This window comes from Nicotiana tabacum, chromosome 5 (assembly GCF_000715075.1).
Source record: "Nicotiana tabacum cultivar K326 chromosome 5, ASM71507v2, whole genome shotgun sequence".
In the NCBI taxonomy this organism is placed as follows: Eukaryota; Viridiplantae; Streptophyta; class Magnoliopsida; order Solanales; family Solanaceae; genus Nicotiana; species Nicotiana tabacum.
Window position 1 is genome coordinate 56,534,730 of NC_134084.1, and position 17,878 is coordinate 56,552,607.

A 17,878-nucleotide genomic window follows, 5' to 3' on the forward strand; every position below is an offset into this window, starting at 1 on the left:
CTCAGAGAACCGAGGCCTCCGGCGGACCCGCCTAGCTCTCTCTCCTCGACCAGTTTTTTCAGTCTAAAGGTCCCGCCAACGAGATTATTAGCGAAACAACATACCCTCAATAAAGGGATTCGACAAGATCGCAGTCCTTTCTTCTACAGTCGGATGACGTGCGATGATCTCCTCCTAAGGGTACCATCCCCTCGGAAGGGCCAACAATTGGCAAGCTAAGTTCCAAAACCGGAATCATGTAAATGGATTAGATAATCTGAGGAGCCGCACCCATGTGGGCCGAGCTCGCGACAACGGGACAATATGTATTTACAGCATATATTTACGCCAAGCAATAAAGAATACCCTTTCGGCATTTCTTATTTCGGGAAAATTTCGACATATTCGCAGCAAATGCTTCTCTTTTAAATGAGCCCTGATATACTCGGAGACTCAGCATCAGCAATTCGACAACTTGCATGACCTCAGGGTCGGAACTCCGAGCTCATCAAGCCCCTGGAAAGCAACTCTGAGCTCACGAGAATCTGTCTTCAAGCTCAAACAAACTCGATGACTTGGAGACTATTGTTAATCGCCATACAACTGGAAAACCCGAAACTGTAAGACCCCTAGCGGGCAGCCTCGACATAACCAGATCTATTCTACAAATTGTAAGACCTCAATAGGCATGACAAACTATAAGACCTCAATAGACATGGCAAACTGTAAGACCTCAATAGGCATGACAAACTGTAAGACCTCAACAGGCATGAAAAATCCCGAAGTTTAGGCTATACATCGCATTTGTAAGAATCCCTAAAGGGCATACCCTCAATGCAGATGCCTAAACTATCACTAGGGATCAAAAAAGGCTACGGCCAAAAGCATATGACTACTGTCAAAACGGCTGATACAACCAAAATAATGCGACTCGGGGACGCCCGACTATCGCTAAAAAATCGCAGGCCACTACTCCAAATATACTTCAGAAAGAACCGGTTAAAACAGGCTTCCCTCCACAAGCAAAAACGAGCTCCGACAATGTGGGCTCCAAAACTCAAGAGCGTCGATCAACTCGACCTACGAGCTATGAACCTTATAAGGTGCTCAAAATATCGCCGACAACGACTTGAAATCGAGGTTCCTCTGCGACTGACAACGAGTCAGGCAAAAATATTATAAAAAGACCTAAACAAGCGGAATCAAAGCCTACAAAAAACCCACGGGCAAAAATAGTGTAAGAGCCATTGTCGCCAGCTAAGCAAGCCTATGGGCCTCATATTGAAAGGTCTCTACGACCAAACAGCGTAAGAGTCATTGTCGCTAGCTAAAAAATCTTGACAACTTGAGGATTAAAATGAGCTCGAATCGTAACCCGAATACAAAATAGTTAACTATGAAAAACCTCCGGGCCACATACTAAAAGGTCTCAACGACCAAAAATGCCACTACCGCCGGCCAGGAACTCAAGAAAATCTAAGGGTCGATTAAAACTCGAATCACGATGTGACTCGAAGACTGCACCCAAAAATTACAGTATGCCTAAAGGCGCGGCATAAATGCCACTATTGCCGGCCAGGAACTCAAGGAAATTTAAGGGTCGATTACAGCTCGAATCACAATGCGACTCGGAGATTGGACCCGAAAATTACAATATGCCTAAGGGCGCGGCATAAATGCCACTATTTACAGGTCGAATCACAATGCGATTCGGAGATTGGGCCCAAAAATAGTTAAATTGTAGAACGCCTAAGGGCACGGCTCAAAAGATACCATTTTCAGTCGATTAAATTTTCGGGCCATACACCCGTGAGGTCACTTCGACCCAAAGACCAAAGAGCCATCATCACTCGCCCATGCAGGCAGAAGAAAGCTTAAGGGTCGACTGAAGCACCAGTCACAATGCAACTCGGAGACTAGACCCAACAAATAGTTGGGGCGGTGAATGGCTAAAAGCGAGAGATCAAAACAAATACTACTTTTCCACACGGGCACGGAAATTCAAAAAACCAGAAGGCTCGAGTCGGAGCCCGACTCAGAGACCAAGCCTAGACAGTCGGACCAAGCATGGAGGCCCCGACACCTGCTCACATAAAAAACTGTACTTAAAAGTCCTCGGTCTGCTCGATTAGTTCGGGACCTATGAGAATCCCGCTGAACTTCAAAACTAGCCCGCCCGTTCGAAGGCAATAACAAAGAAAAAGGTACAGAATAAACAAAACTTCAAAATTCCTTCTTATAAAACTGCATACGCAGAAAAGGTGCACTCTACATCTACATGCATATTCCGTATATATTAGAAACAAAGCGACAAAAAATAGCAAAATCTACACTGCGCTAAAAAAAGGATATGGCTTGTCAAAAATCGCCCTCCCACCACGGTTATTCCCCTGGCTTAAGCCAATTCCTTCGGGAAAAAGGAGCCCTTTGCACCAACCTACTCAAGTGCCTCTCCTCAAGACCTGCGGCGAACAAATCTCTCAAACCTCTTCTCTCGGCCGAGGGCTCGCTGCAGTTCAGTTTGGGCATCGATAACACCCTTCATACGAGTCGCCATCTCCCGACCTGCCTTGGTTCGGCTTAGTGTCACTTCGTCTCGAGCCTCAAATTATCTCGGCTATAAAGATCAAATTTGAAGTTTCCCAGTCATACCAGGCTGAACTTTGGCGCTGCCACAAAGGCAGTTGGACCTCGAAAGGCAAAGACCTTGTCCGAGATATTCGTCCCCTCAGAAGCTTGAGCCTACACTTGGACCCTTAGCTCCCCACAAGCCGCTCTGACGAAGTTGACGTCACCCTTAAGGTACTCTGAAACCTCCACTTTTTCTGCAGCTGATATAAAGGGGGGGTTAGCCCTAAGGGTAGAATGGGGCGGAGCGCGTACTACAGGAAGCCACCTACTCCACCTAATAGCCCCCATAGTTTGGGCCCGTCGCCTCGGAATCGAGGGCTCCGGGAACACGCGGCTCAATCGATGCTTTCCTCTCGGAGGAGTAAAATGGCCTCGCCTAGATAAAAGGCCCCCTCATATCACACATCTCCCTATCATCATTTCCTGCCTAAAAAACTACGACCCCCCGGAGGAGGGGGGGAGGGCATGTCCGCGCTCCCAAAAGACCATCCGACACCAACAACGCCCACGACGAAGAAAGGAAAGGACGTCAGCTGAATTCGCCATCATCATAGATAAAGCCTCCAAAGCGTAGGCCGCACCGCCTGAAAGACATCCTTTTACCCCTTCAAACAACTGAAGAAGGTTTTGAAAGTGTGGCACTAACACCTGGGAGGAACGATTCGCCCGAGCCCAATCTCTGCCTTCCCCAAATAAAGCAGCTATTAAAGGCAGATTCCGACGACCCCGAGGAAGCGAAAGCAGCCTCACATCGCGTGTAAGAAGAATGGTGACAAATTCAAAAACTACCAAAGGCACCAACCATCAGCATTGCACCCAGCGCCAACGTGACAGTCAACCCCGGAAGCCTCCATCGCGATAAGATAAAGCCCCAAAAGGCAACAATGCCTTCGCTAGCACAAGATCAACATACAAAAGTCTCCGCCAAAGGAAGCCAACCAGCAAATATAGTTGCATCTTAAACATATGCTCATACGAAACAATCTCTCGATATCGATATGGATAATCCTAACGCAGGCAGATCTCTGTCCGAAAACGCATTCGAGAAGCAGCCGCCGGCACCCCTAAAAATTTGCCAGCCCTCAGTCAAGCCTCCCCTCAAAAGCCGCTACGAAGAACAAAAACACAACCCATACCTTCACGGTAAAGGTCTAGCGGCCCAATATTAATGGTCTTATTTTGGGTCGGGACATGAGAAACCCTATGCAGAGCCAGTTTATCAATCAAAATCTCCACGAAGCGCCCAAATACAAACAAACTCAGTCAATCATGTACATTTTAAAAAGGGTTATCTACATCGAGATCAACAGGGACCCCGGGTACCCAAAGATGACCTTCATCCGAAATAACGTCCCCGAAGGCCCCAAAATTCAATGCATAATCTCCAAACAATTCGGGGGCCCTGATAGCCCGGACCTATCGAAATGAATGCTCGCACTTAAGTCAGATGTCGACGGTCAGCAAATAAAAGAAGGCATTTAAAGAGCCTCAAAAAGCATGAGGGCATACAGAAAAAAAAAAGCAAACTAAGGAAAGTAGAAGTCTAAAAGGTTTGTTCATATTCATAAGAAATCCATAAACAACAGCCCTCGAGGGGTCCTTACATATGATTACAAAAGCTCGTGAAGGGGATCATCACGCAAAAAAGAAATCCAAAGATATGCTGACAGCAAAAGCCTAAGGGTCTAGCCTACTTTTTGTGCAATATCTCTGTCGTCATCCCTTCGGGCATATGACCTCAAAGACAATATCTTCCAAGTCCGAGGCCCTCGGAGACCTCACCTCGTTTCCTTAGAATGGCATCTTCAAAGGGAAGTGAGGTGAGGGAAGGAGACAAGAAGTGACTGGGTGAAAAATCTGGCTGTCGTGAAGCCGGCCAAAGCCAATCCCACAAAGCCACTTCTTGAACATTGCCTCGGCCCGGGAGGAAACAGCCAGCAGGAACCGCCGCCACCCCCCAGGAATCCAAAAGGGGTGTAACGCGCCGAGCCAAGGAAGGAGGGTGAGCAGCGGTGTATAATCTGATCCCCCTCCTAAGCAGCGGTGCATAGTCCGAAAAATACCCCCAGGGTCGAAATAAATCGGCCCTCCGCCTCATCGCCTCGAGATGGCAACGATTGCAGCAGCAACAACAACAACAACAACATCATGGCGGCACAACTCCGCCCAACCAAAAAGAGATTAAGAAAGGAGTCAAGGCGCATATGGCATAAATTCTTGAAGTTTGGGGCCTCGAACATGACAATATAGCGGAACTTCAAGATGGAAGAAAAGGAAGGAGAGATAGGTATCAAAGAAAGTTTGGGTAGAAGATCCATCCACAAGGAGCCCCATTTATAGGGAGGGCAGAGCAACTAACGGTGCTATTACCGCCCTCGAAAAACGTAATGGCAGGCGCAATCAATGCAATCATAGAAGATGAACTGATAGCAACGATATGACTCCAAGGCTCGTGACGTTTCGAAAATCCTGAAGAAGCGGAAAGGCAGAGTACCTCGATACCTATCAGAAGAGGGCCGCACCATCGGCATAATGCCGCTATAATAGATCAGGGAATGATATGTCTATACCGTTTCTTATCACTTTCCTCCAAGAAATGCGGAGACTATCTGTGTGCGGTGAAAACCGGGGAACCGATTTCCCCCTTAACTTAATGCTTCGGAGAGTGACCCCGGAAATACGGGATCTTGGGTCGGTCGCTTCCCTCGAAACCTGTCGACGCCCTGCAAGAATAAACATCGGCTGAGACCCCGAAGAGCGCAGGAATTGCCTGAGGAATGCACCCGGGGTCGATTAAATCTATCCAAGCGGCTAGACGTCAGCCCTCTTACGACGTAAAACTAACATGCTGACACATCTCATTCTTTTTTGTCATGTTAAGTATTTTTGTACTAAGTTTGGACGCCCCTTTCTATAAAAAGGGGGTCACCAACACCTTGTATGCAGAGCTTCAATGATCCTATTCAAGTGCACTAATAATATCTCTCCCTCTCTTCTGTAAAAATAGCTTATTCCCCTTGGCTCAAAGTTATTTGCCTCCAATCATTCTTCTTATCACTTGGTATTGGCCCGAGACCGCCCCGTATTCATTGCTTCTTAATTTATTCTTCATTCAATAGCTTAGTATTAGTCGAAAAGAGAACTATCTAATTGCATGGTTAACTGTTATCCCATCCCCGACTGTCCCCGATAGTCTGAGATCGATATCAATGCTGACCTCGAAGGTCTCATCGACCATCTCCGAGCTCGGGCAATAGGCCTCTTTGGTTCGATTAGTGCCTCGCCTTAACTCGTATTTTATCTTTATATTTTCACGCTCTTAGCATTAACTGCTTTAGCAACTAGCTCGGGAATAAATCATATATTTTTAGAGTCCCATTTACAAATTTAATTGTTGTTACCATTTTCGTGGTAAACAAAATCCTAATCCCTCAAGTCAAGGTTAACCATGGCGATTACCTCGCTCCAACGACCAAACTCAAAGCTCAACCACAACTTTGCCTTTCAAACAAGCCTCCGAACCAATAGAATCTAGCAATTTACCAACCAAATGTTTCAAACTAAGTTTTAGGAACTTCCCACAATTATAAAGAATTAAATTTAGGTCATTATTGAAAAAGTCAACAAAAGTCAACGCTCGGGCTCGTTTTGTCCAAACTCGAAAGTCGGACCAAAATTCGATTACCCATTAACCCCCGAGCCCGGTTATGTGATTTGTTTTAGAATCCGACCTCAATTTCAGGTCTAAATCCCCAATTTATCAAATCCTTACTTTCTACCTAAAACCCCTAATTCCACCATGAAAACTCTAGATTTTAGGTTGAAAACTCGTGAAAAGTAGTAAAAGATTGAAAGGAAATAGGTTAGAATCACTTACCAATGATTTGGGGAAAAATAAGTCTTGGAAAAATTGCCTCTAAGGTTTTAGGTTTTTGAAAATATAAAGAATGAACCAAAAATCCAGTCTAAGTCATATTTTGTTCAGCTGCAGATGTCGCATTTGCGACCTGGGCTTCGCAAATGCGAGAAATCCATCGCATTTGCGAAGACTCCCACACCTATGCAATCATCGCATTTGCAATGAAAAGTTTGCAAATGCGAACACTGACTGGACCGCAAATGTGACCCAATGATCGCAAATGCGAAGAATCTTCCTCCCCAGCTTCCATCGCAAATGCGGGCACTGGCCTTCCGCAAATGCGACCTCATGATCGCAATTACGAACCTCGGCTGACCCTGGCACTCTTTTCAAATGCGAGACTGACAGAAGTTGGAAATGTTCGCAAATGCGAACTCTGATCTCGCAAATGTGAGATCAGAGGCCAGTTCCCAGAAATTGCAGACACCGACAAATGTTCTAAGTCTAATTCACTTTGTAGCCTACCCGAAACTCATCCAAGCCCTCGGGTCTCTAAACCAACTATGCTTACAAGTCTAAAAACATCATAGGAACCTTCTCGCGCAATCAAATCTCCAAAATAATACCTAGAACTACTAATTGAACACCAAATCAAATGGAATTTTCAAGAAAACTTTGAAACTTCTATTTTCACAATCGGACGTCCGAATCATGTCAAACCAACTTCGTTTCTCACCAAATTTTACAGTTAATTTATAAATATGGTATTGAACCTGTACCGGGTTCCGTAACCAAAACATTTCAAATTCAGTAAGCCTTTAACTTTTAAATATTGATAAAGTTCGATATCTCGGGCTAGGGACTTCCGAATTCAATTTCAGGCATAAGTCCAAGTCCCAAATCACGATATGGACCCACTGGGACCATCAAAACACGAATCTGTATCCGTTTACTCAAAATATTGACCAAAGTCAACTCAAATAAAGTTTTTAGGCAAAAGGTTTTATTTTTTATCAACATTTAACATAAAAGCTTTCCGGAAAAACGCCGGACTGTGCACGCAAATCGAGGAGGGATAAAATAAGGTTTTAAAGCTTAAAAGCGCAGAATTGGGTTCTAAAACATAAGATGACCCTTCGTATCATCACAGTTTGATGGAACCTTTTGTATGATGTATTCTTGATACATTTTGATATAATTGAATCTTTGAGTTTTTTTACTTGTTCAACTACGTGTTTATTTTAGTTAATTGAAGATCTCTCAATTAACGATGCCTATTTATTATGTATTGCCTGAAAAAGAGTATATATTTAGGTGGTTGTTGAATAACGTCACTCCTAACATATATGAGAGATCAATACGGTGGGTTTAAAAGCGGGATTAGAGATAACGAAGCTTTGACGTGATCATAGTTAACGGTGAAAAAGTGTGAGCTAGCGTAATTCGAGAGAAATGACTAGTACATTATTGTAGTTGCTCTTGAGAGAATTATGATAAGTGGAGTGCTCAGTAGAGAATAATTAAACGAAATTATAGAAGACGTAGCGGGTAGGATTCCGACAATTGGGGAAATCATAACTCTAGATCTCCTTAATCTTGTTTCCAATCTTTAGTATCTTTAATTATTAATTTACTATTTTAATTTGTTAGTTAATTAGTTAGACATAAGAATCTTGATATTTATAACTTAGAAATTGTTCGAGCTTGTCTTCTTAGTGATATTTAACAGTTACAACAAAACTTTAGTTCTCTAAAGAATTTGATTCCGGACTTTTATACCGAATTATATTTACAGCGACCGCTTATTCTATTAGGATCAGAGTTGGGCATGATCAGACATCAAATAGACGTCTTATCCAAAGAGAAGTGACATTAATAGACTGCAAAAGTCAAACCAATCTATCAAATCGCAAAGACAACAGACAGATAGCACATGCAATTAAACATAGGCAACACTTGCTCTCACTGTACAAATAACTATAACTAGAGTAGTAAAAATAAGAGAGCACAACTTAACCATCAGTGGCGGAGACAAAATTCTAGCACTTGTCATCGGCAGCATTTCCATTTTTCACAGTCTCCATCTGTACGGCAGATTTAGACTTCCTTGGCTTGAACCATATCGCAGCAATTAGGTAAAGCGCAAAGTTTATGACTCCCAATATAGCAAGAAGGCCATAGAAACAATCAAGCCTTGCGTAATTAATGTTGTCTGCAAGCCAGCCATCACCACCATTGCTTCCTGTCACCTTCTTGATAATAGAGACTAAGAAACTACTAAAAAAGAAACCAAGAGAAAGGGTTGTCAAGAAAAGGCCAGTGCTCATTGTTTTCATCCCTTTTGGTGACTGTGTTATGAAAAAATCGAGTTGGCCGGTGTATATGAATCCTTCCCCAGCTCCAACCAAAAAGAATTGTGGGATCAAATAGAATACACTAATAGGCAAAGTTGACATGTTTCGCCCCACAGATTTTGCCACTGACAACCTTTTTAAATCAACTAGAGCAGCTATTGCCATTCCTATAGTAGAAAGCACAAGCCCTATGGCTATTTTTTGTAGGCTGGTAAAACCTGCATGCAGCAAGCCATGACTTTTCAGTTCTCAACTGATATTAATGGAAGAGATTCAATAAAACTGCTATATATAGGTATAGTTATAAAGAAAATATGAGGAGGGTGCAATATATTATATAATGTACATGTTCAGAGTGATCAGTACCTGGTTTTCCCTTCAATTTCTGCCAGAGTGGCATGATAAATCGGTCATAAATAGCCAAAGAGATTAAGATGGCAGACACAAAGAAGACAGTAAGAGAGCCTGCTGGAATTTGGAATTTGCCAACTGATCTATCCATAGTGGCAGCTTGTTCGACTGAAAATGTAATCATTTGTGCATAAGTTGTCCAGAAAAGGATAGTTGTGGCCCAAATTGGAAGTAGCCTAGCCATCATTTTTACTTCCTCCACCCTGGTCACTGTGCACAGCTTCCATGGATTTGGAGCAGATGTATCAAAATCTCCTTGTGCTACAATTGCAGCCTTGTCCAGAAAGCGGAATTGTTCACTATGTTGGATTCTTGAAGCCTCTGGATTGGTCTCGTAAAGCATGCTTACATCATAGGGAACATCCATATTCCTTTTCCTTGAAGCAGCTACTATGACTTGAAATATTTGGACTATAGGACTTCCTGAGCTTTTCTTGTAGCGGTACATTCTAGTCCCCGAAAAAAAGATTATGATTGCAATTATCATGGAAATGCAGCAAATACCATAAGCCCAGCTTCTTCCAACTTCATCTTGAACGTAAACTAGCACTGTAACTGCTGCCAAAGTTCCCATGCTGATGAATAAGAAGAATCTGTTAAAGAAATAGGCCATTTGCGACTTTTCCTTCTCGTCTTTATCATCAAATTGATCTGTTCCAAATCCAGATACACTAGATTTTAAGCCACCAGTGCCTAATGCTATTAGATATAAAGCTAAGTATAGAATTCCCATCTGGAAGCCAGTTGCTGGTTTGCACTTCTCATGAGGATGACAAGGTTGTGGCCTCAGCTGTGGCAGGCCCGTTGCCAGTGTTAACATGCCAGTTCCCTGAGTTTCACAGCATAATTTAACATTCACATGCATTAAAATAAATTACTTTATAATTATGTCAAAATGCTGAAACTTAAAGAACATGGCAGTAGGTATTTACCAGTGATTGTATAATAGCAAAGATTGCAATGGTTTTGTATCTGCCAAGGAAAGAATCAGCAAGAAAACCTCCAAGGAGGCAGAGAAGAAACGCTGTGCCCATAAAATCTGTCACAATATTGGCTGATGCTGCACTTGGTAGATGCATGACACCACCCAAATATGTCACTAGATTTACTGCTATTCCCATTGTTGAAAGCCTTTCATTGATTTCAATCCCTGTCAAATTTTATTTAAAACAAACTTATATATAACCCTCCAACATTAATTTATATCACATCTAACATGTCTTGTTAATTTGGTAGCATGAGCAAACACCTAATTCGAAGTTTCTTTCTTGCTTATTTATCTACCAGTTTATTTTATTCATTGTTAAATGAGATGTAATAATTTTTTTTTTTGCTTTTTTTATATATTATTTTGGCATGTAATATTAATTTTTATTATTCTTGTAGTCGTCCCGGTAATATTAGATCTTTAGAATAACATGAACTGACCTCTTAAAGAGAAGATAATTGGCACCTCCCACATGCCAAGAAATGTATTTATTTCTCTCTCATCCTGTTACCTTTTTCCCTTTTTCTAATTAGAGAATTTATCATATTCTTTATTAATTAAATTTTGCATATATTGCAGTCGTCCCAGTAATATTAGATTTCTACAATAATACGAACTGACGTGCTGAAAAAGAAGATTGGCATCTCGCATATGCCAAGAAATGTATTTATTTCTTCTCTCATTCTTTTACTTTTCCCCCTTTTACCTACCTAGAGAATTAATTATTTTCCCTATTAATTAAATTTTGCATACAATGCTAAGTTAAAATAAGAAAATAAATATTAATAAAACATTATTTTATAAAGACTCATTAATTTGGAATACTAAAAGGTGCATGAAAGAGCAATTATCTCAAAATATGACAACAATTTCTCATAAATGAGTCTATTGTAATTTTTTTTTACCAAATTTACAATAGGGTAATATGAGCATTTTTAGAAACGGAGAAAGTATCCTTGAAGTCCACTGTTGTTTACTTCCCGCGTGACAATTTTGATATGTGAAATAGGTTTCTAGACCTTTCTCGTTTTCTTTTTCCTTAAGTTTCTTTCTTATTCATAATGTAGTCTGCTTTAACAAAATAATTTATTTATGAACCAACTGTTTTTGTCTAATTCCTTTTACTAATTATGCGTAGAGGAAGAAATACTAAATTTTATAATCATGGCACCAGACGACTAATATTTGTTGACAAATCTACTATGTTATGGAATGAGAGCTAATCCATCAAATTGCCTTCAATATTAAGACAGTGACTTGCCATATTATCGTACCCCTTTTTTGTAACTGGGAATCTTTCTGTTTTATCCCCCTTATAATTTTATATAATTTTAACTAGTTTTTAGTGTACGTGCGTTGCACGTGTCTATCGTGTTAATCACTAAAATATATACAAAAAAACAAATTTATTCTGCATGTATCCTATACACTCCTATAATTTAGGTAAACTGATCTGTATTTCAGTCATCTTCGTAGGCCGTCAGCCACACACTCCCAATTTAATTCCCTTTTTTGAGTCTTATGTTTCTTCTCATCTCAAAGATTTTTATTTAACTCTAACTTATGCACCACATGAGAAAGTAGGAACACTCCAAAAGAACTCATTCCACCCAATCCCTTCCTAAATAATTATATTTATGGATTACATAATTATATATATTCAAAGTAAATATATAACATTTCAAAATTTAGTATGTAAATAGAAAAGTTTTTTTTAAAAAGGAATAAAGGATTCTACTTTTTGTTTGACAAAGTTGCCGAAAAATTGCTCATAAAAAAAGTAGCTAAGAGTTTCCTTTTAATGTATTGTCCTTTTCTATTTATGCATAGGAAAAAATAGAATTTAAAATAATTTGATTCCTTCTTGAAATATATATTTTCTTTTAATTAACTTAAGATTTTAGGAATCGAAGATATTTTAACTCCTTCTGTAAAACGTACTTTTCTCATTTACTTATGGTAGGAATTTTAGGAATGTGTTTTTCACTTTTCTAAATCAAGGTCCTAAATAAGAAAGTAATTAAATGACTATTTCTAAATATTAGGAAAGTAAATTGAATGATTAATACTATATAAAGAAAAATAATAAAATAACTATTTTGTCAAGTGTGAACTCTATTTTAAAGGAGTAAATAAGACGAATGATATTTCGCTTAGGGCCTTCGTGCTTTTAATATAATATAGATAGATATAGATTGGTTTTTCCTTTTCTTCTATGTCTTTTCTTTTGTTTCCTGTCCTTTTTACCTTTTTTTTAAATTTGTACATGAGAAAAACGAGAAAATTGACAATTGAACATAAGTCTCAAACAATTCATATAAAAATAATTCTAGGAAAAAAACCTTAAAGAAGAAAAGATATGGAGTGATATCTTAGGTTTATATCCCTAAGATTTTTTGCATTACTATTTTTTATATTTTCATTATTTTTTATTTTTCTATTTTAGCATTTTTTATTCAAGTTCACATAAGATTAATTGAATAGATTGTTTTATTTAATTTGAAATGTTTCTCATACAACCTTTCTGTCAAATAAATATAGAATGTTAAATTTAATTTATCGTGAAAATATGCTAGAATCGTCATAGACATTTGATTCATAAAGATTATTTTTTATATTAAAATTATGTATTTTTATTTATTTTTACAATTACACTAGTTATTCTATAGAACAAAGGAAGTGAAGCATCAAGATTATGAGAAGCAAAAAGTAAGTAAAAAGACACCGTAAACGCATCGCGATTAAAGAAAAGTAAGAGAATAAGAAAAGAATAAAGCAAAATTTTCACATGAAATTAAGAGAATGGATGTTACATGTATGACTTTCAGAATAAGAAATGGGACAATGCTTAAATAATTGTCAAAAGCTGTTTTAATAATTAAGTAGTAGTAGTAGTAGTATATTTTCACGTGATCTACAGAAATTGGATGTCACACGTGAGCTTCGAAACGAGGAAACAGGATGATGCTTAAATACTGTTTAGAAGCTGTTTGAATATTAAGTGGAAAAGAGTACAGAAGTAGAATGCCTAAAGGTCACTAGGATGTATCTTAGTTATCTGAATCACCACCATAATGGTGGGAAAAGGTTCATCTACGTACGTTTGTATAAAGATGTATAAAATATGTTTATACACTATTATACAAAATTATACAAAAAATTGACTTCGTCTTCATCCTTGCATTTTTTCTGAAATTTAACTCAAATCTTGTTCAAATCTACTCCAAATAACTTCAAATTTAAATCTTGAACTCCTTTTGATATTTGCAATCAATTGGAACAACACCCAATCCAAAACAACGAACAAACTCAAAAAACGGAAAAGGGTTCAAAATGCCCCTAAACTATTGGAAAAGATTTAAAAATACCCTTCATCCATCTATTGGGCTAAAAATATCCCTCCATCCACTTTTTTGGTTCATTTATGTCCTTTGACCGTTAGGTCAATGCTAAATTAAAAATAATTATTATTCTTTTTTTTAAAACGTAAAAAAAAATTGCAAAATATTTTTGTTTTTTTAAACTAATGCACCAAAAGTCCACTAATTTAGTAAAGTCTTCTATTTTTTTTTTCATTTTACAAAAAAAATCAATTTTTACAAAAAAATATTTTTTTTCAATTTTTTTGTAAAAACTAATTTTTTTTGTAAAAACGGAAAAAAATGTTTTTAACAAAATATTTTCATTTTTTAAAATCTGAAAAAAATATTTTCAACAAAATATTTTCGTTTTTGAAAAATATATTTTATTCATTTTTTCAGTTTTTGTAAAGCATTTAGTTTTATTTTCGTTTTTCATTTTTTTAAAGAAAAAATATTTTTGTTTTTTTAAAAACACTGAAAAAATGAAAAAGAATATTTTCCAAAAACAAAAATATTTTGCTGAAAATATTTTTCCAATTCTTAAATAAGAAAATATTTTAATAAAAATATTTTTTTCTGTTTTTACAATTTTTTTTCAGTTTTTACAAAGAAATGCTTTAAAAGAACTGAAAAAAATGAAAAAAGATTTCTTGTAAAAACTGAATTGTTTTTTGTAAAAATTGAAAAAAGAAGAAGAAGACGACGACGACTTTACTATTTAGTGGACTACTAGTGCAATAGTTTACAAAACGAAAATATTTTTTAATTTTAGAAAAAGAATAAATTCAGCATTGACCTAACGGTCAAAGAGCATAAGTGAACTAAAAAGGTGGATGGAGGGGTATTTTTAGCCCAATAGGTGGATGAAGGGTAATTTCATATTTTCGAAAGCAAAGCTTCAAATGACTTTCAATGGTGGACTTCTAGTTTTCAATTTTCTTACATTGCAACCAGGTGACACAGGGGGAGAAGCAGAAAATACTCAGTCCCTTGAAACATATATAGAAGATGTGAGAAGAAGAGAGTGTGAAAGCAATGGTTGTGAGAATACATATTTAACTCCATAGCTTTTAGAAGCAATGATTGTAAAAACACATATTTTGAATCTGCAAGTGCTTTTAAAATATACAATATGGGCTATGTATGGTAAAACTTAAAAACATGAGCTATTTTTTGTTATGGTGTGAAGTCATGTGTATTTTCTTGTAATTCTTTCTGCTATATATATACTGAATTTGTTGTTGTTGTTGACGATATACATTTACTAGTGTAGTATATTGGTAGTATCATATCATTTTACCTTATTTTTTTGGTAATAATTAATCTATGTTTAATATAGATTTTGTTTACCCCGTACTAGGTTGTAAATAGTTTGGGAGATTGAGAGCCTATTTGGCCAAGCTTATGGGAGGTAAAAAATACTCTCTGTTTTAAGTTATATGAACCTATTTGACTGGGCACGGTGTTTAAGAAAAGAAAGAAGACTTTTGCATATGTGGTGTAAAATGATTTACATATATTTTGTGTGGTTATAAATCATTGCATAAAGGAAATTGGTCATTCTTTTTGGCACGTATTAAAAAGGAAATAGATTTACATAAATTGAAACGAAGGGTGTACTTCGAAAAGTGTTTTTGAGTAGCAGTAGAAGCAATTTTTCTACTTTTGAGAAAAAGCTACAAATTTTAGCTTATACCAAGAAGCAAAAACAGAAAATTACTTTTTTCACGACAAAAATATCCTTAACATAAAATTATATTTCCTAAATTATTCCTTATCAATTTAACCTTTACTTTTTTATCTTTCTCTTTTTTATTTTCACCGTATTTTTATTCTTCTTCTCGTATTCTTATTTGGAATAATCTCTACAATAAATAGATCTCTTTTCTTCTCTTTCATCGTTTATTCTTTTCTTCGTCTCCTATTACTCTTTGAACTAACAAAGCTATTCACAAGATTCAAGCACTTTTTTTATAATGTATAATTTTTTTTTCTTTGTAGTATACCAATATTATATGATCTCCAATTTGTAGTTTTATTAACATTTTCGTTTTTGGCGTGCATGCATATAATATAATTGAAATAATGCAATACTACTTAGTTTGTTGGTTTCTCAAGAATTACATGTAACTTCCTAGCATACATGTTCCTACCAACATTATTGCTTTTCTATAGTTATATTTTATATTGATTAAATCTTTAATATATATTACTTTATGTTTTAGGCTTTAATTACATAAAAATTAAAATTAATTAAATTCTTCTATAATAAATATTTTTGAAATACTTTTTAAAATTATGCTAATTATAAAGTAAAATTTTACTGTCCTTTATCGTAATTTTGCACTCAAAAAGACTTTTTTGAAAGATTGGCCAAACATAATGTGCTTATCAAAATCGTAAAAGTACTTCTCAGATGAATTGGTCAAACACAAAATACTTTTAAAAATAACATTTTCAAAAAGCACTTTTGAACACAATTATTTTTCAAAATGAGTAGTTTTTGACAGCTTGATCAAAGGGACTTGAAAATCATTATACTATTTGAGTATAACTTTAAACCCACAAAATATGGAATATGATGTATTTCCACTCCTAACAGAGGGGAAAAGTTGTGATACATACTCCGAGTATATTGATTATGGTGGACCTTTATTTCATCGTATTTGCATGAATCACCTGTTTTTCATCCTTCCAAGAACTAACCTGAAGAGCCTCAAATTAGACCCACCCAGGCCGCCCCTAATTTTCAATTCTATAGTCTCCATGACGACTGTCATGTTGCAGAAAAAGGAAAAAAATAGAAAACAACCATGCATCCTTTCACGTCACGCTTAAAGAGTCTTTAACCGTTTAAAGAAGTATTAAGTTTTGCTAATATTGATATTTCGTTAGCTAAACTCTTTAGCTGTTATGAACAGAAATAATATATAGGCGTTCAAACTGCCTATTGACAAATGAAAATGCTATATATGTGAAATACTTGTTGATTATATATATGCAATTAGAGGGATTTAATTAACTACTAACCCAGGACAAGAGCAGCAGGAACCCAACCACCAGTTTTAGATCTATCAGCAGGGAGACCCTTGTAGTTTACAGCATCTGCAACTGTCAAGCTCATCTTTCCCTCCTGTGGGGTGGAAACAAATGGATCCAAATTATTGGACATAAAAAATAATAATATTGAATCTCCATTGACTCAGATAAAAGTGAAGATTCTGCAATGATGGTTTTAACTTCTACTAACCATTATTTCTTTTCCAACTGTCTCAACGGTATTGAAAAGAGCTCGTAAAACTGAAAAGAAAAGCCTAATTAGGAAAATATATGTTGTTATTGAACTCCTTAATTACTCTGCTAGCTCTTCTTAGCAGTCACACTTAGTTTGCTTAGAAGTCCTGTCCTTTTATAGGCAAAGACTTCTCACTCTAAAACGACCCCCACTACAAAATTAAAGACGGATTGATGCACTGCTACTTCGTTGGGATTAGGCCTATCCCATTTTAAGATGGAAGGTTCTCAAGGTTGATATTTTAAAGTGAAAATGGTAATGTGAATTTTAAAGTTGATGTTGATTTGGTGATATTGGTGGGGGTGCCAGGGGGAAAGAAAGGGAATCTGGAACATGCAATACCATTAAGGTTGTTTGTTTCTTTCTCAATCTCTCCTCCTTTTTTGTGTATCCAAACATTGGTTTTGGAGGTTGTGAACCATAGTGACGCCGGCCATGCCTCATTCTTGAATCCTAAGTGCTTTTGTTACCCCACAACTGAAGGAAAGCTACCACCTTTTGTTTTCCACCATTGTCTTCTGTATGGACAAGAAAATTACATTACCCCTATATATAATACGTGGAACAGAAAACTACACTGTAGATAATATTCTCTATGAAAACAGAATCTCCTTATTTGTATATTTGCTTTCTCGATCTGCTTCCTTTAACATGTTGTGTCATTTTCAATAAAGAGAAATACCGAAGACCTCATGGAATGATGGATGTGTATTGATCGAACAAGTGCCAGAGAGTTAACCATAGCTTCAAATTATTAAAGTTAAAGTCAATGTACATCATTATCTTGTCTTGGGGAAATTAATTAGTGGTCATGGCTTTGCCGAAGTGGATACCAGAAAGTATTGTTGAGAAGATTTGACACGGATACTTTGTTCTTCAAAAACAAATAGGCTACTTAACAACTTTTTTAAAATAACTGTATGGAAGTCAATGTCCCGGTGGGGTGGGGGTGGGGGTGGGGGTGGGGTGGGGGTGGAAGCGCCTAGCTAGCTGAGCTAC

The 17,878-nt window shown here is 37.2% G+C and overlaps 1 protein-coding gene across 1 annotated transcript; it reads right to left on the reverse strand.

Moving 5' to 3' along the window:
* Positions 1-8,321: 8,321 nt before the first annotated feature.
* Positions 8,322-17,401, reverse strand: LOC107776694 (protein NRT1/ PTR FAMILY 6.2). Its single transcript, XM_016596606.2, has 5 exons — positions 16,835-17,401; positions 16,615-16,717; positions 10,167-10,384; positions 9,190-10,063; positions 8,322-9,041 (listed from the first exon to the last, which is right to left on the reverse strand). Exons 1-5 carry the CDS (start codon positions 16,835-16,837, stop codon positions 8,509-8,511), a joined length of 1,731 nt encoding a protein of 576 aa, XP_016452092.1. The 5' UTR covers positions 16,838-17,401; the 3' UTR covers positions 8,322-8,508.
* Positions 17,402-17,878: the final 477 nt, after the last annotated feature.